The following is an 18,779-nucleotide window of genomic DNA, read 5'->3' as shown; positions in this document are numbered from 1 at the left end:
GAGGAATGTTCCTCTTTGCGGCTGAAAACTGAGTATTCTAAAGTTCCTACCAAAAGCCTTTAATATTTTGCAAAATACATGCTATTTTAAAAATATTGTAAGTACACCGGGTGCTCTTTTAAAGAAACTAAAATAGGCACAAGATAAAAACAACTTTTTCGGCTTCGCGCCCATCCAGTGGACTCACCCCTAACCGGGTTTTAGCAGCTATGCTGCCAAGAGGTGCAGCCGGCAGGTCACGCACTGCAGGGTGACCCGGAAGTGCTAATTCCTCCTCCCTTCCCCGCTTCCTGCCCATCCTGCCTTGCGCGGCCTTCCTCCACCAGCTCCTCCAGTCACGTGGTTTCTGCGCTGGAGTCCGCCAATACAGGCTGGAAAACGTGAGCCGAAGTAAGCTTCCCCTCCTTTAGTCACCACGGTCCCTGCCACGACGGGAAAGTGACTTCATATACCCTGGATGGTGGGAGTACCGCTTATGTATAACTTCACTTTCAGGCAAATCGAAAGGCAGACAGCCGAGACCTACGTTGATGGCCTGCCACCCCTTCCCAAAGAAAAAACCTTTGACAAGGGTTGGCATCTCAGAAGTGGGCAGAATTTATCGCATACCTTCAGGGACGTGACCCGGCCATGGACAGTACGTATTTCTTCCTGACAACAGATAGGAAACTACCTTTTGGGCCTGTATGATGAGCCCACAATGACAGAATTTTTCATACTTCATGCTGGTGAGCAGCAGTGTTCCTAACGCAGCCTCTTTTCAGTCTTGACTGTTAGATCAAATGTTTCCCTTTCCTCTAACAGTTACAGAGCAGAATCTTAGGTTTCTCAGGAGTTAGGAAAGACTGAGGGAGGCCTGGTGGTGGGAGGCTGAGGCAGGATGATCCTTGAGTTTGAGCTTGGACTACAAAGTGAGCGCCAAGGTCAGCCTGAACTGCATAATGAGACGCTGTCTCAAAACAGATAAAAAAAAAAAGTTAGGAAAGACTTACATAATCATCTACTAATAAAAAGACCTATTTGCATATACACATTAAAAAAATCTGTCCTCTACATAGAGCTAATGGCAACAAGAGAAACGTTTTTGTCACTATAATGTACATGGCTAATAATTATTCTGGTGTCAATGGCAATGTGCATGTATAGTTTGAGTTTGCCTCTACTTCACCCTGAAGACGAAATTTACTGCTTTTTTTTGGCGTAACGGGGGATTGAACTCAGGCCCTTGCACTTGCCAGGGAAGCGCTTTCTACTGAGCCATCTCCCCGGCCCCGAAATGTACTGCTTCTGAGGATAAAAGGAATACAGCAGTGTTTATGGAAAAGAAATGCAGTTATTCAGGATTTTGGTCAGGAAAAACTGGTCATGCTAAAGTGCCACGTGACCAGAAGTCACATACAGTAAAGAAATGAAAGCTCTGAGAATATAAGCGCAGGTTTTTAAAAAGCTGTTTATTTTAAAAAACTGGTTTGTCAAATCACATACACGAGCTGATACACAACTACCAAAGTGGCCCTGTAATAGACACCAGTGGGCGTTCACCACACAGTACCTGAAAAATACAGCTAAAAAAGGAGTCTGCTGAGTAATTAATTTCTGCTTCCTACTGGACTCCTCGGTGAATGGCTTAAGTTAGCGTACAGAGTGAGAGGTAGAGTCCCAAGTGTAACAGCTGATGCCTCAGGGCTCCATTTAAAAACAAAACGAAAATGAAAACCGTTCCCCTCCACACAAGGGAAGCCTATCCTATTTATTTTTCCATTGTGAAAACAGAAGCCGCGATTCTCTCCCCAAATGTTTCAGCATTCCTAATCAGAGTGTGGGGTGGGAACCTAGACATTGTGCTTGTCCAGCAGCTTAATTTTCTTCACCTTCTGATTCCGATTCTAGGAAAGAAGAAAGAGAAAAACCAGGTATTTTTTTGCAGATGCTTGTAAGTGAGATCCTGAGAGTTTCTAATTACCAGCATCCCCAGCACTGTCGCTGACCTGAAACCACTCAGGCAACAGCTTCAGGTCTGAGCGCAGAAAGCAAACTTTTGAGCTTTTCTGCTTTAAAAGAATTGAACTCTTTCTAAAAATATAACAGGCTCATATAATTTTTTGAGACTGTAACCTCTTTTATTTTTTTGCATCATCTAAAATAAATTCTCAATCTTAATGAGACTTGCTGTCATTCATAATTATTCTTTTACTTTTAAAAACACCAGCTACATGGAACATGTAGAAAAATCTATGCAGCCCCCTAATGGGTGAGCCTGAGGGATTTTTCCCTTCTGTTTCCACTGATCTCCCTCTTAAATCTTCCTTGCTGTCTTTTATCTGGAAGGGCCATTTGAGTTTCTTTCATTTTTATAAATATCACTGATAATTTTGATTATTTTGCTTTCAGGAAGGAGCACTCAGGCAAAGTATCTGATCTGGGAGACACATTGAGAACTATAGTTTTGGGAAAGCAAGAAAAAGCAATCTATGGAAGAGGCACATAATTGAAAATACAGTGACAAAGTATTTGTTGAATGGCCATCAAGGTATTAAAGGGAAGCTTACCTTCTTCTGCGTTTTGTAGCCACTCAACAAACTTCTTCATCTGGTCAAGAAAAACACTTTTGCCTTTGGCAACATGTGCTTCCTTATACCATTTCAGTATTGCTTCTTCACTCAAAACATCAGCTGAAATTTCAAGTCAAAGATGTCAAAGTTATTACGTGAACATCATGTATAAGAACAACTTCAGGCCCAATAACTTCATTAAAAAAAGGCAATCTCTTTATATTTAAAGCTCTATTAGAAAAGAAAGAAATCTAAGTTGGAAATGTACTAGAATCCAAATTCATTTCCTGCAGCACAGTGCTGTAACAGTTTAATGCTTTAGTTATGATGATGCAGAACTCATCAGGCATGATACAACGTAGTCTATGGGTTACTGCTGGGACTTGGAAGTGTAACTGGCCAGGAGGAGGTAGGGTTATTTTGTAATTGTACAAATGAATCAGCAGCTCCAGCAGTTTAGGACACCCCATGTCTTGCCAAGTTGAACCATTCTTGATTAAGGAGTAACCTCAAATGACTGCTCTTTGAAGGGGATTTTCTTTTTGTAGGGAGAAATGACAATGGGAAAAAATGTAGATAGGCTACAGATTATGCACTAATGATTACATATAAAGACACGGAGTGTGACTACCAGGTATGCTGTTGCACGCCTGTGGTCCTAGCACTTGGGGTCTGAGGCAGGAGGATCGTCTTGAACTTCAACTACACAGTGAGACTCTGTCCAGCCATCCCCCATAAAAAACAAAAACAAACAAACAAAAAAACAAAAAACAAACCCAAAAAGAAAAGATGAGTGTGGCCGACAATCATGACCTTCAATCTGAGTGGAATAAAAGCACCCAGCAGATTAGCAAAGCACACTCTGGGTATCTGGGAACACCATGGTGCACCATGGGGGTGACACTGGGTATGCTATCTGGCTGTTACTTCCTCTGCACCCCACCATGCTTGTGCCCTGTAGTGGACATCACAGGCACAGCCCTATGAATAAGCCCTTCCTCCTTGAAGCTGTGTCTGCTGGTCAAAGCCCTCTTAGGAGAACTGACCAATACAAGCTTCTTGGCTCTGGTGTAGGTCAACACACACATAACTCTTAAGTTCTATACTTACACAAATGCTTCTAATGTTAAAAAAAAAAGAAAGAAAATATAAAAAGAACAGCGTACATAGTCTTACCAGTATTCTAATGAGTGGTTTTTGGGAATATGAGTAGGAAATAAGATAGTAAACAGATGAACAATATTTATTTTGGTTCCTAGTGGGTGCTCAACTCATTACAAATGCTGATAACTCCACTAATGACATTCTTGGGAGTCAATATAATCCTAGCAGAAATGATTTAATACTGTTTTCCTTTAAAACATCACTGTTTACTTTCTGGTGGTACCAGGGATCGAACTCAGGACCTTGTGCTTGCCAGGGAAACACTCCACCGAGCTATCTCCCCAGCTCCATCACTATTTTTTTTAAATAATAAAACAGAAGTATTTCCCCTTCTTAAGAAATGACTTTAAAAAATCTCTTTGATTGTAGTGAGCAGATAGAACTGACCACAAATGCACATGACTCATTTTAGACAACATGGTTTGTTTACTTTTATCATCAAATACACCGTAACAAAATTTTCAGAAGAAGAAAAACTGCAAGTACAAGAGTTTTTCCGACCCGAAGTCCTTAGCTTCTGGCCACTTGTTCCCAGCTCCCTACTCTGCTGAGTTAGGAGAGAGACTTTCAGAAGCTCTCAAAGCCCCGCTCCTGCAGAGGGAAGGGACAGGCAGTTACAGGTCAGCAAGTGCCTTGCTCCTGGGCAGAATCACACACTTTTATCAAGAACAGAGATTTTTGTCAGTTACTTTTACTTAACTGGCAAACTACCTTCAAGGTTCTTGCTATTTAGACCAGTGATTTTTAAAGTGTTTGCTTGTAAGACAATTTTGAATTGAATTAAATTCTTCAATTTATAAACTACATAAGCATACTACTGAGCAATGATTATTAGCAAGTACAATTAGGGGATGTGACACACACACAAAAGGAAATGGCTCTTCCTTGCCACGCCCTAATGAGCAGGGGATGATAGAGCACACAGCGGAGAGCTGCTCCAGCAGACTACCTGCGGCTCCTGCTGCAGGCCAAGAGCTCATCCTGTGCTTTACTGCCCCACAGAGGCTGAGGGAGGCCTTGCATCTGCTAAAACTTGCCAGTGCAGACAGACCTGCGGGTGCTGTGGTCTACATCTATCTAACTTAATGTGCTCAGAGGTGGAATGTGTGAAAGGTGACTGAATGACGGGGCGCTGCAGCCACACGTGCTGGTGGGGAACAGGGGTGGTCTGGAGGGGCTGGGGCTGGGGTGTGACCTGGAAGGGTCTCCTTTCCCCGCCGCTTGCTCCCTCACTTTGCTTCCTGTCTGCCACCGGATGAGCAGCTCCCTGCAGCCACGGTTCTTCCACCTGCCAGTACGAAGAACCCTAAAATGTGGCCAGAATAAACCCGTCCTCCAAGCTGTGGTTATCAGGAATTTTGTCTCAGCGAGGAGAAAGTAACTAAGACAACAGGCAAAAATCTGTCAACTGGTTCCCACCTAGAACCACATAAACAGTGCAAGGCTGAGTGCTGGGAAGCTAACAGCCCAAGCCAGCACCATCCACTTGCTGGAAGACCAAACGTCCAGCACCAGGAATCAACAGAAAGAGGGGACTGAAGCAACAACACAGGACAACTTACAAGGTACAACACAAGCATGATAAAGTCTGAGTAGATAATCAACTTCAGTAAACAGTCTAAAGACAAGGACTTTCATTGAGGAATGAAGAGCAGCAGTATCTTTTCGTAGTAGAGGAGAGTGGGAAGGTGGGTTAATTACAAGTGGCAGACCACTACGTTTCTGCCTAGATTTTTCATAAAGACCCACTCAGAATACAATGAAAACACGGTAAGGAAAAAGACAAACGACCCATCCACACAGCTCCCACAGACCACAGAGGATTTCCTGGTCCGCCCATCAGGCCAAGTCCCCCTAAAGTATGACGGAATTACCTGCATCCCCCGAGAGCTCTTTTATCGTTCCCTGGGAACTTCCACTGTAAGTCGGCTGCTCTCTTGCCCACCTCCTCCCGCTTCACACCCTCTCCTGGAGGGCTGATGTTAGCAACTAACACAGGGACTGCAACTCTGCTTTCCTCTAGGCCCCGAGCTTCAGGAAGTGGGGAGCTACTCTGCTCACCCTGTTTTCAACACCGTAAGACCTGCCACGCAGGATACATTCAATATAGTTATACTGAAGAACTACACTGACTTGGCCATTAAGAAGAACTCTCCATTCTGAGAGTTCAAATCTGACCTCTAGGTGTTCATGAGAATCCAAGAGACAATTCTGTGAGAGTGGTCGGAGGCTTGTTAAGCTTTACAAAACATTAGTTATTTCTATAACTGTGTCACTTAGAACTCAGAAAACTCAATTTCTTATTAGGGATGTCACCTAGGGAACAAATAAAAAATAATTACCCCTAAGAATGCCAGGAGTATCTGCTGAGAATGGCACTCACTTCTGAGATGAATAATAAACTCCTTTTAGAAAAATGTGCATGGGGGACAGAATTTAAGTGCTGCAAGTAAGAAAACCTGTGACAGATAATAACAGTACTTAAAAAAATGTAAATTTTATATATAGACCTATTTGCTGAGACTGGCATTTATCTTCAGGAGGAGAAATTATTTTGAAAAGTGTATAATGTGATGTTTGAAAGATAATTGTGGATTTACTTTTTCTTCTTGTTTTAAAAATACAAAAATCTCGGTTTTCAACACACAAAGTGAATGTCTGCTAAGTGACTAGTCGTCATCCATTTATGTCACTGCCCCAACGTCTTTTATAGTTTAATGCACCTTCATTCCTACATTACATAGAAGATTTTTAAATATTTCAACAAGGGCAACAAATAATGTTGAAATACAGCAGTAAGGTGAATCATATTCCCACAGTTCCAGAGATATTAGCAAAGCTGTGGCTGCATGTAAGAAAGATAAAAATGAAAAAGCAATGATTTCTATTACATTTTTGAAAGGTTGCTTTAAAAGAAAATATTCCTTGAAAGGAATCCACATTACTACATAAAATGACACGCTCTGGTATTTAAAAATGTGTCTGTATGCACGGAATAAATATAATCCTGAATATGCTGCTGCAGCTCCCGGCAGCCGCTGCTTCAGGAACTCAAAGCCCCTGGACCAGCAGTCCCGGTGCAGTCGCAGCACCCACCAAAGCGTGTCGGCTGTGAAGTCGCAGGCACACCCCAGGCTCTACGCCAGAGCCTGTGGAATTTATGTCTTACAAGTTCTCCAGGTAGTCTAGTACACAATAGGGTATGAAAAAATCCACTTTCATCGCTCTTTTTAGGCCTATAAAGCAGAAACAGAGCACCCAAATCCCTGCAGAAATACCTGCTTGCTGGTAGACAGGCATTCATTGAACCAAGTAATAGCAAAGTAAAAAGCTGCTTAAAAAAAAGAAATTATGGACATGAACACAGTATAGTATGTAACATGCTTAATAATGACATGGAATAATTAGTCTTCTGGGCCTCCACAGTCTCAAGAGAAAGTATATGATTATTTAGTAAAGCAGAGTGTATATATAAATCTTTTGGAAAACTATGAAATTACTTAGAAGAGTAATATTTAGTCTTAAGGCTTCAGTGATACATTTTTAGGATTCCTTTTGAAAAAAAAAGAGAAAAAAAAAAGATTCCTGCTTTCATTTCCAAGAATAAGTTGAATTAAAAACAACATCAACACAGTCAAATAAAATTGATGGCAAAGCTCGGTATGAGGCCTGTTATCCCTGGACTCTGGGAGGCTGAGGCAGGACAATGGCGAGTTTGAGTCCAGCCTGGCAACCCAGAGGAATCCTATCTCAAAACAAAGAGTAAACTAAACTAAACTAAACTAGGAGCTGGGGATGTAGCCCTGTATGGAGGCCCTGTGGCCACCCTGCCCACATCTCCGGGGCCTGCTCATACTTGCCACGGACTCTAACCTGTTTCCCAGCTAAGTGCCTAGTGAATTAATAAATGGCCGAAGGGGGAGCTAGTGCCTCTTTAACCTCCTGGTACCCACTTGGGCAACTTCATCATTTCACATCCTACTCCTTAGCATTTGTGACTGAAGAATAGAAAATAAACCAGCCAGTTCATCATCTGTCCCCGACTGTTACAAGGAGCATGATGGGGAGGGTGCTGGCATCAGTGGGCGAAGTGACAAACTTAGAAAATTCTGGTGGCTCTGATGCCACCTGGGTGTCGCTGCCAACAAGTGGCTAGCACATTTTTTGGTGGATTTTATCTACTAAAGGATAAAAGATTTCCTAAAGAAAGGAAATTGTTCCGTAAACTAGTTAGCAAGCAGTTTGCTTTTCTGTAGTGGAAAAAACTGCAGCACTGAGTGGCCTCTCAGTCCTGCGAATGGAGTCGGCTGCTGGTACAGTGGACCCAGAAGTGGCCCCTGGCTCAGTGGATCGTTTCTCATTCTTGGCTACTGGTATCATGTGTGGGTGGGCAATGTTATCTGCTAGTCTGCTTCTGATGGGTCACTTTTGTATCATTTGCTGTGTCCTAGTTTTAAGACACTGCTATTTTAAGGCTACATCCATTAAATTCAACAGTGGCCAACTTCAGATTGGAATTAGAAGTTACCACATTCCCCCGCTGACATAATTATTGTCACTCAACGCTTGAGTGCGCCGCACAAGTAAAATAGCACCCAAATACTTGTGAGCAAGATGTGTATGTCTGAAGAATATAGATAGGTAGTTAAAATGCATTGTGAAATGCTCTTACACATTTAAACAATAGCTATTAATCATTAATGTAAAAGCCTTCTATTCCACATTCCAAACCTTCACATACAACTGACAATTTTCAAATACATTAAAGGGAATAAACATTTAACAGCTATTACTGAATTCTTGTATTATGTCATTTATGCTTTCAACTTCTGATGTGAATTTTATAATGTTCAAAGTATATTTCTGAGGTGCACTTTCTCTCCTTCATAAAGGGACATAAATACAGACCAATGACGATTATAGGATCTTTTTCCTAATGTAGGTACAGATCAGTTAGAACCTTTAGCTTTCATTTTTAGTGGCAGTTGCCATGACAACCTAAACTTTATAAATGCGATGAAAAGGCAGTAAATGTGAAAACCTAAAAATAGCCATTTCTTTGGAAAATAAGAAATTGCCGGAGCCAAGTGACTAAGATGCCAAGTGAAAAGGCTAATTATTTCAGCAATTTTCAAGTCAGCTTTATGGCACTGAAAAAGGTCTGAACACAGTATATATAGCATTTTGATAATCATTGTTATTAAAGCTAATTGTTACAATTTAACAGCAGACTCCATTATCTCACATAATTACGTTCTCTCACCACCCAGAAACAATAACCAGCTCATCCTCAGGCAACGTCCACCAGGGAGCAATGCCCGGACCCGTCAGGATGGCTCCCCGCAGTACGCAGGACTCTGTGGCGGGGGCAGCCCCAACTCAGCTGCCGCTCAGGGCCCGCGCCCCGTGAGCTCTGCCTAAGCCCCGCTCTGCCCTCACAGGGCTCCAACAGGACAAGAAGCGATACTGGAACAACGTGACGGTACCTTTGTAAAAGAGAACCACGATCTTCTGAAAGGCTTTCATGAAGTGGATGTTGTCGTAACAGTACTCCTGGACCTTCTGGAGGAGGATCAGCTCGGACTGGCCTTGGGAGCTGAACACAGCCAGCAGGGGAGCGTATTGCTAGAAGAGAGGTGGATGGGAAAGCCATTACTCGTGTGGGGTCTATGGTGCCCACACTCCTGAGACTGAACACCCACCTGGAGGTCTGCTGGGAAAATACTGAGTTCCAGGGTTTCTTACCGTACCGTGTCCCATGAAAATGAACTGCCTTTATCCCTGTGGATTTTCTCACTGTACCTCTAAGAAGAGATGAGCCACGAAGCGCTCCTTTGATAGACACCCACTGTACCTCCCATGCGGAACACCTGTTCTCCACGTCAGCACCGCAAGAGCGGCTTCCTCCTCCAGGATGCTCCGAGCCCTCGCTGGCCACCCCTTCCCACTGTCTCCTTCATCTCAAATGTCCCAGGCTACTCCCACTCATGGATGGCCACTGTCTGTGTTAAGGCCCTCTCCACTCAGCACTCTCTTCCCTGAGGCACCTGCACGTCTGGCTCCCTTGTTCTCAGACACGCTGAAAGACGTCTTCTATGACTTTGATCCTGGCTTACCAGTTCAAGCGCAAAAGCAAGAGGCAAGAGTTTTACAGTGAGAAAACAGTAAGAGGAAAAACCTTTGTCAATGCACAGAAATATGCAACTGGTATACAATAATTAGTTGACTTCTTTGGCCAGTCAGATACTCAATAAATTCTATTATCAATTTATAGTTTTCTAAGTTTTTGTCACATGGAACAGAAAGAGAATGAATAATTTAGGTTATATTTCTCTATAACGTGCCCATCATGTATGATGATCCCATGACTTTTCTGGAATTATTTTTGCTAAAAATTTATTCTGTGACATTGCCTATATTTTTCTATCTGGAGCATATCAGACAGCAGCAAATCAGAGAAAACATCAGATTGCATGTATTTGGCTTAATTCTGGGACACTCACAGGTGGAGCCTAACTGCTACACCCAGCCTTGTGTGTCTTTTCTGAGATGGGGCCTCAGTCTCCCAGGCTGAGCTTGGCTCTGTGATCTCCTGCCCCGGCCTCTCAGGTGCTGGGATTCTGGGCACACGCCCCAGTTCCTCCTGCTCTCAAGCGACATGGTGGCCCTTTTACCTTCAGGTGCTTCAGGGCCTGCTCAGCAACGAGTTCTTCCTTCTTGTTCCATTCCACAGCGTTCATTATGCAGGTCCACAGAAGCCCAATCACGGCAGTTTCTGGGAGGTCGTTCCTCTTCATCTCCTCTTTGACATAAAGCACCACCTGCAGCATTGAGCAGGAGGAGGGTCAGGAAGCAACAGGAGGCGGAGGGCTCCCTACTCGCCGTCTGGTCAGCGAAAGGGGAGAGGCAGCTTAGGCAATGTTCTGTTCACTTCTTCCTTTCCTGGCACATACTGTCAGATTACAGAAGAAATAAAAAGCACGATTTGTGCTCAAAGGTGGTTGATTTCTAGTCCCCACACTAACAGGTTTATATCCAGCTAGCATAGACCAAGGGCACTGCTGCTTCCTAAGTCATGTTTACGTGGTGCAACCCCGAAGGGCAGTGTTGACACATGAGCCAGTTTGACTGTCTTGGGGGTTCAAGAAGGCAAATAGCTGTAAGTGTGATCTCAACCTGAATTTCTTTTTTGTTGGGGGAGGAGCAAGGGGCTGAGCACAGAACACAGGGCTGTACCCTAAGCCACTCCTGTCCCTTTTACAGTTTTTAAAGAAGACCTAGCTAAGTTACCAGACTGGGCTCAAACCTGCGATCTTCCTGCCTCAACTGAGTACTCGGGTCACAGGCGTGCGCCCCAGGCCTGGCTGATTCTGAGCCTCCCTGACTTGCATTCTCCACAACTGATTTCCTCCATTATTACTTTTGCTGATGCGCATGTCTCATTCTTAGTGAAAAGTTGTACATAAACGATAAACACGAGGACAAGTTTATTTGATATTGTCTTCCTTCTTCCATTGTTGAGACAAAACAGCCAACACCCACAAGTTCCAAGAGGAAACACTTACTCAGCTTGTGGTCATGAGAGGCTTGTCTAGTCATCTGGCTCCAAGGCTGGCTGGCGCGGCAGAGCGCAGCAGGGTACGGCAGCCGACCACGAGCAGCCGGTCTGCCCTTCCCTTCCCTCTTAGCCCACCAGGCCACCTACTGTTTGGCTGGTGCCACCCAGGACTGTGCTCATTCCAATTAGTGGGCTAATTTAGTACCACACACGCTTAACCCCAGCACCACGAGCCTTCAGTCCAGTCTGCTAAAAGCCCACCTATGGGCGCTTGTGGCTTTGAGGAACATCTACATATGAACTACCACATTCACCAATTCAGAAATATGGACAGGTTACTTTTATCCTTTAAATTACACATAAATACAGATTTATTTTCAGTTCTACCAGTGTAGAATACAGGTCTGCCTGACAATGTATATCATATTTACTTAGAATGCTGCTTATTTTTGAAATAAAATAACAGACTGAGTTTAAGGCCTTAGAAATGAGTAAAAACCATTTATCTAAAGTGTACTATTTTACAAGCAGCCTAACTTTAGTTTTCCAGTTATGGTTATTTTAAGTCTTTTCCTTAAATCGCAGTGCACTAGTGCATGTGCGTAGCACCTAGTGTTCACACTCCTTGTGGGGGCGGGCGCGCTCCTAGCACACCCGAAAGCCTTTCTTCATCCTTCTTGTCTTTACTTCCCACTCCCTGCCTTCCCTGTCTACGTGTGCAGCACATGGCTACCTTCCTTGCACAGCACTGGCACCCGTGCCTCATGCCTCCTAGCTCCTTTTCCTCAGCCCCTGCCCCTCCCCTCCCTTGGGAAGGACTGGGCTCCCTACTTCCGACTATCAACCTTCTATGTTTACTGTGGGTTTTATGTACGAGAAAGCACGTGATCCTTGAGCGTCTGATTTATGTCACTTCACGCCATGGTCGAGTGTATTCATTTTCCTACAAATGATGCAAGTTCATCTTTGTGGCAGAGCAGGACTCTGCCCCCAAAGCTCCGGGGGCTGGGGGCTGGGACTCCTGGCAGGCGGCAGGCTCCTGAGGCCGCTGCGCAGAGGGCCTGCACCAGCTAACAAGCTCTGCGGCTGAGTAGGTTAGGTATGGCAGCCATGGCCTGCCATCGAGCTGAACTAACGCCTCCTGCTTTAAGCTGTGGCTGTGGGTGTTTTCCCTGCAAGACATTTCCCCTTCCTGTGAGGAAAGAGACCCTGCTTTTTTGGCTTCTGGCCTGGACTACAGAACAGCAGCAGCAGCAGCTGGGCAATGCCAGTCCCGGAGCTGCCCGGGGGAGCTATACAACAAGGCGACACCCTTGCATCTGAAAGCATCCCACTGAGTTTTGTTTTCCCTTTATTTTCCCATGAAAAGTCTGGTACAAGCTCTGGCTTGAAGAAAATTATCGAGTGTACTGCTGACCTCAAAGCCCTGGGACTTGCTACAACACCTCCAAGAGCTGATGGTATCAACCTGAAAATTTCCAGCCCTCAGCCATGCTAGGAGCCTTGCAGCAGGGATGGCAAACCACATGGAGACTGGCGCCCAACTGCAACCCCACACCACCTGCTCATCGCTGAGCACCATTACTGCACTGGAACCAGAGTGCTGAGGTTTTAGTTTAGAAAAAAGCTGCTATCCAACGCTGGGCCGTGGGGGTGACTTGGCTCACATGTGCATAGAGGGCTCTTTTTTCTTTTTTTTGGTACCAGGGATTGAACTCAGGACCTTCTGCTTGCCAGGCAGGTATGAATGCCACTGAGCTTTGGCCCTGGCCCTCACACATGGTTACGAGTACCTGCTCTGGTACGTGTGCTGCAGATTCATCCCCACCAGCTGAGAGCCAAGTGTGCTGCAGGTTCACCCCCACCAACTGAGGGCCAGGTGTGCTGCAGGTTCACCCCCACCAGCTGAGAGCCAGGTGTGCTGCAGGTTCACCCCCACCAGCTGAGGACCAGGTGTGCTGCATGTTCACCCCCACCGGCTGGGGGGGGGGGCACTGAGGAGTAAGCAAAGTTTGTCCGCTGAACTTCGGGTGGTCACCTAACAGGTCTTATAAACTGTTCAGATATGAAGTTCTCTGCAATACTTAAAAAAAAAACCAGACACGGACATGGCCACTGAACTACAGCTTTACAAACTGTGCATGTAGGTGGGGGGCTGGAGTGCAGCTCAGTGGGAGAGGGTCTGCCTTACACACAAGCTCTGGGTCTCATCACTACCACAACAAAGAAAACACCAGCCTATATATTCACTCCCAGCGATGCACTGTACTGCTGTAAGCATGAATAAAACACGTAATCTGATCAGACAATCTACAAAAAAATAGTAAATATATTATGGTATATTCTAATGGTAGGTAGTCAAATCTATGTGTCAGGTGACATATTTTGATAAAACAGTAGCCTGTTAGGTTAAGTTATTTGTGTTGAAATACCCATTCATTTCCAGTGTACTCTGCAGTGAAATCAAATGGAGGGTTCTGAGCCAACACAGTCAATTTGAAGGGCAGGAACAAGTGACAGAGCATGTGGCAACGGAGAGGAGGGGTCTCCGCGGGGGAGGCCAGCCAGGGCCTGTGACCTGCACACATCCCCCGCCCACTCCCTGCGCCGGGTGGCAGCAGCCTCCTCCCACCTCCTTGATGGGACACTCCTGAGACAGCCGCTCCTGGAGCTCTTTCTGCAGCTCCTTCCTGGTGCCCAGGGACTGCTGCACTCGGAGGAAGTCGGACAGCTCCTTGAGCCCTGCGTCAGTGAAGTACTTGGCGAAGTGATCCACACTCTGCCGGTTAGCAGGGAAGAGCTCCTGGAAGACAGAAGGAAGAGGCGGCTGTGCAAGAGGCTCTTCAATTTCAGCAAGCATGAAGGGCAAAATTTTCATGCTATACTACCATGAAAGATAAATTTGGAAGAGATGAAACAAGAAGTGTTTGCAAAACAAATCTCTATTATTTATTGCACTGAGCAACTTCTAAAGTGAAGCATTTTTTCACACAAAGAGAACATTAAGCTACTCAGATAAACAAGGTCCACGCATCCCGAGCTCTTAGCCCTATTCTTCCTTTACTCCAAGAATCAGTGAGCATGTGTGAAATAAAGTGGCTCCATTATATGCAAGTATGATAACTTTAAATAATATTTGAGTTGCTTTAAATTAAGAAAAATTAAAGTTACACATTTTCAGTTTTCTCAACTCCAAGCTGATAGGTAAAAGTCCATTTCAGAAATGCTGAAGTGACTGCAGATAACAGAAAAGCACTGCTGTCTCTTAAGAACCCTTACTGGCATTCTGGGAAAACACTGCTCTCACCCTAAACACGAGCTCAGGAGCACAGGGTTTTGTCCCCTCCATTAATGACGGTGGTCGCAGTCACAGTGAGATCTGAGCTAACCTGGCCCCCCAGTTCTTCACCATTGGGGCAAAATCCCTCCATAAGGAGCAGAGACCACAGCTGCTGTCGCGTTTCACCTCACTTCAGTGTGCCCTGTGCCACTTGGCAGTGTCTAAGTAACATTTAGGCACGATCTAGCCCTGTCTGAGTTCAGCACTCAACTATGAAGTGAAGACACTAACGCAGACATGCTAGCCTGTCCAAACACTATAAAGTTCTCACTTTCTCAAATTCTTAAAAAAAAGACTCAAACCTTATACAGGTTAGATGCGCATCCACATCCCCTAAGGCTATGGGGCTCCACTTCGGGCTAGGTGGCAACAACTGTACCCCGCTTGCCAGCAGGTACAGGAACACTCCCAGGGAGGGGGGCTGCTTCGCCAGGACCTAAATCAGTTTCCACACTACTGTCCTTTAATTGCTCTCAAGCCACGCGTTTCCAAATGCCAGGAGACAGCTGGTGGGAGCGGCTCTCAGCCACAAAGCACGCTCCTGTTAAGGCAAGTACTTCACGGCAGACTGAGGTTTTGTCACCAATGTTTTCACTCTCATTCGAGAGCTTCCAAATAGGAGGAGGGGGCCAATTTGATTTTGTGGAGCTCCTTCTATGAATCAGAAAGACTTGGTTCTTTCTACATAGTAACTGTACAAGTACAAATTTGTTTGCCTGATAAGCTCAGCCTCCGTAGTTCCACTGCTTGACCCCATGTGTATGCCTAGAAACCTTAAAGGCAGGCAACTGGCACTGGGCAGCGCTGCCTTCGCTCCTGGTGCTCGCTCGGTGCCCTGCGCAGGAGGCGTGGCTGCGAGAGGGCCCTGAAGGTGGGGCTGGGCACTATGCGGCGGACCCAGTACTCACAGTTCGTGAGCACACCTGATGTCTTTGTGAGTGCGAGGCAACAGCTTAAAAGTTACTCCGATCAACCGTGAGGGAAAGCCAGGCTAAACCACAGCGCTTCATTCTGTGGCTTGGAACATGGTCTGTGCTCCCCGGAAAAACCTATTCAGTTCCCAGTTTTTTGTTGTTCTTACTTTGGAGTACCAGGGACTGAAGCCAGGGCCTCAGACACGCTGGGTAAGCGCCCTCCCACAGAGTCACATCCCAGCCCCCCTTTCCTTAACTTAAAAATTTATTACAGTAAGATATGTTCATGGATCCCCCTCACACTCTCCTTTCTTCAAACACATTCGTCCCATCGTTCTTGCTTCTTTCTGAAGCTGTTTCCTAAGTATTTTTTTTTTTAAAGAGATAGTTTCTTTAAAAATCCCAAAATTTCCAAACAAGAATAGGAGGTTAATAATGGTTAATACATCGCACATCGTTATCTTTAAATTAGTTACTCAGAGTGCAAGATAGAGGCGTTTCATTGTTCAAACAGTATTAGCACCAATCTTTCTTTTCAATGAACTAAGAGATCTTAGTAGTATAACTGATATATATAATATATACATGGTATTTTTTTTTTTTTGGGGGGGGTGGTGTTTTGCTCCTTGAATGCCTTCAGGGCACTTTTGCATGGCTGGAGTGTTGTGGGGATCGAACTACAGCAAACTGAGGCTGCCAGCATTGTGGAAGCAGCCACTTAAAGAACTGAGCTAGGGCTGGGCCCCCGAAAAATCCTTCTGCCTTTGGGGGCCTGCCCTTTAGCTCAGTTTTTTTTTGTTTTTGTGGAATTGGAGATTGAACTCAGGGCCTGATGTTTGCCCTGCAAGTGCTTATTCTACTGAGCCATCTCCCTGGCCCCTATAATATATATATATATCCCCCTCCTTTTCCTAATTCCAGTTTCTCCTTCCTTTTGAACAGTTTCTTCCCATTTTATACTATCTATTGTACATTTTGCATCTTACTCTTTGAGCTTCTCACAATACAATGTTTGTACACGTGTCTGTGGTTTACTTCACTTACAAGTATGCTATAAATTGTATCCATGCACCTATAAATGTTTGTCCTTCTTTATGGCTGCATAGTACTCCACTGTATAAACTGACCCCATCTTTTTTATCCACTCCTCAGGTAATAGGCATTTGAGTTTTTAGTAAGATCTAGCTATTACAAACTGTGTTTCTGTAAACATAGGTGCACGCATATATCATGGTGGTGTGATGTTTTCAATTCTTCTGAGAAGATACCCAGAAGGAGAATAGTCCCCAACCCTTTTAAAAAACATACTGTGAGACAGCATTTCACCAAGTTGTTCAGGGTTGCTTTGCACTTACGATCCTTTCGCAGCTTCTTGAAGAGCTACGACTGTGGGATGTGCCAGCACACCTGGCAACAGGAAAGCCTCACTTGGGTACAACGCTGTCGTCTCCAGCTTGAAGGTCTCCCTGCTTTGCCCGTTTCTGATTTGATTCTAGTCCGGCAACCAGAGTGACTAGGAATCTGAAGAACACCACATCACATCGTGCAAAGACTATTTCAAAAGCTTCCACCTCACCTGGAGTAAAAGCCGGGCAAGCTCCTTCTCCGAGCCCTCTTCAGCCCGCGGCGTGTCTCAAGCCTGCAGTTTCCTCCTTTTCTACGGCTCACACTCCCTCCCCTTCTTCAATCCTGGCACGAGCGCGGCTTCCTCACGCAGGCCTCCCTTGCCCCTGGCACCTGCCTCCCCCGCTGGAACACGCTAGCTGTCCTCAGCAGTGCTTTTTGCCATCTTTTACTACGAGCTGCACCTCGCTGCCTGTTCAGGTCACTGCTCAGCCTCCTGGCCTGGGCCGAGTGCCCACAGCAAGCGCCCGCTTCTCTGCGTCCTGTGGGCATGTCGAGCTCCCAGAAATGTTACAAGACACGATATACTTGGAATTTATTCAACAAATAAAGGAAGACAGCAACTTCTTCAATTTCTCAATCACTGTTCCCTTTTCTAGTAGGAGACACATTCCTGCATTCTCATTTCTCTCTTAACTGTAAATTTTTTCTTTTATACTACGTCAGTAGGTGATTGCTGAATTCTGGTAGAATGCTGTTTTTCTAAAACGTAACTCAGAGTTAAGGACAATTTTATTATATGTTTTCATGAAATCGTTTACACACTTCTCTTATAACTTTGGCCTAAGAATCTATCCTACGTCTGCAAGAATTTGCTGTTTCTTTTCTGCTGGTGCTGGGGATCATATCCAGGACGTCAGCCGTGCCATGCGCGGGCTCTGCCACCGAGTCCCCTTCCTGGGGGGCTTCTCTATCCTGTTCCGGCACCACTGCTAGCCTCACTCTTGGCACACAGCATGCACTCCGTGAACACACACCAAAGGAGAGTTACGACTGCTGGCAGAAATTAACGAGAAGCTAGGCCTCGAGTTTGTTCCTTCTAATGACGTAAAGACAAACCTGAAGAGACAAAGGAATCTCAAATGATTGAAAGTCCACGCTGAAAATTATTTTCTGGTTCTCTTGAGCAGTTTTAGAACTGTTGGGTTGGCACCATTCTGCAACAAAACACGCCAGAAGAGCAGAGCAGAGAATGGACAGGAAGAGAAGAGAAAATAGCAGGGGAGACTTCTCTTAGACTCTGTCTTAAAACTGCAAAAACGGTCCAGAAGCCTTTGTCACTTGCGCAGCTGCTGCTTCTAGCAGAAAGAAATTGCAGGGCGCAGACACAAAGAGAGCAACAAAATAATTTTCTTGACGTACTTTGAAAAACACAAACATGTAGAAATAAAAATGTAATTAAGCAGTTGTGACCATGGAAGTTCCAAATCAACTGTAATTAACTTATCTGCCTATTTCCAATCTTGTTTAAACTCTGATTTTGTTAGCAAACCGCCTAACATGCCTGCGACCACTGCTGCCCAAGACAGTACACAAGTATCCCGCTTTGTGGACCTGGCAGACTCTCCTCTCCTTGGCGCACTGGAGAAAGGCTCCCACACATTAGAAAAGAAAAACAAAACAAAACAAAAAAACCAAAAGGTCACCTGAAGCCCTGGGTTTCCGTGAAGGTATTGCTTATCAAAGAGGTTTCAATTCTGGTAAAATGTTAGCATCTTATACCAACTAACGTCCAGATCTGAGAGTCTTTCCCTTTCCTATGGTCCCTGAAGTTTATCAGGGCATTTATTTACCAAAGATGAAAATGGGCTTTAGTTTCTTTTGGCCAATTATATGAATTAAAAGAA

At 44.9% G+C, this 18,779-nt stretch overlaps 1 protein-coding gene across 1 annotated transcript in view; it reads right to left on the bottom strand.

Annotated features, from left to right (window-relative positions):
* Nucleotides 1-1,431: 1,431 nt before the first annotated feature.
* The window catches only part of Bzw2 (basic leucine zipper and W2 domains 2), a 42,578-nt gene continuing 25,230 nt past the window's right edge, over nt 1,432-18,779 (bottom strand). The window contains exons 8-12 of the mRNA XM_004626435.3: nt 13,907-14,077; nt 10,391-10,537; nt 9,203-9,341; nt 2,550-2,672; nt 1,432-1,886 (exon numbers count right to left, since the gene is read on the bottom strand). Coding sequence (XP_004626492.1) covers nt 1,858-1,886; nt 2,550-2,672; nt 9,203-9,341; nt 10,391-10,537; nt 13,907-14,077 — 609 coding nt within the window. The 3' untranslated portion in view covers nt 1,432-1,857. The remainder of the gene's footprint in view (nt 1,887-2,549; nt 2,673-9,202; nt 9,342-10,390; nt 10,538-13,906; nt 14,078-18,779) is intronic.

The sequence above is a fragment of the Octodon degus genome, unplaced genomic scaffold (genome assembly GCF_000260255.1).
Source record: "Octodon degus isolate 3935 unplaced genomic scaffold, OctDeg1.0 scaffold00015, whole genome shotgun sequence".
In the NCBI taxonomy this organism is placed as follows: domain Eukaryota; kingdom Metazoa; phylum Chordata; class Mammalia; order Rodentia; family Octodontidae; genus Octodon; species Octodon degus.
Note: the sequence above shows the minus strand (reverse complement) of the source record. Positions and strands in the feature narration are given on the sequence as shown.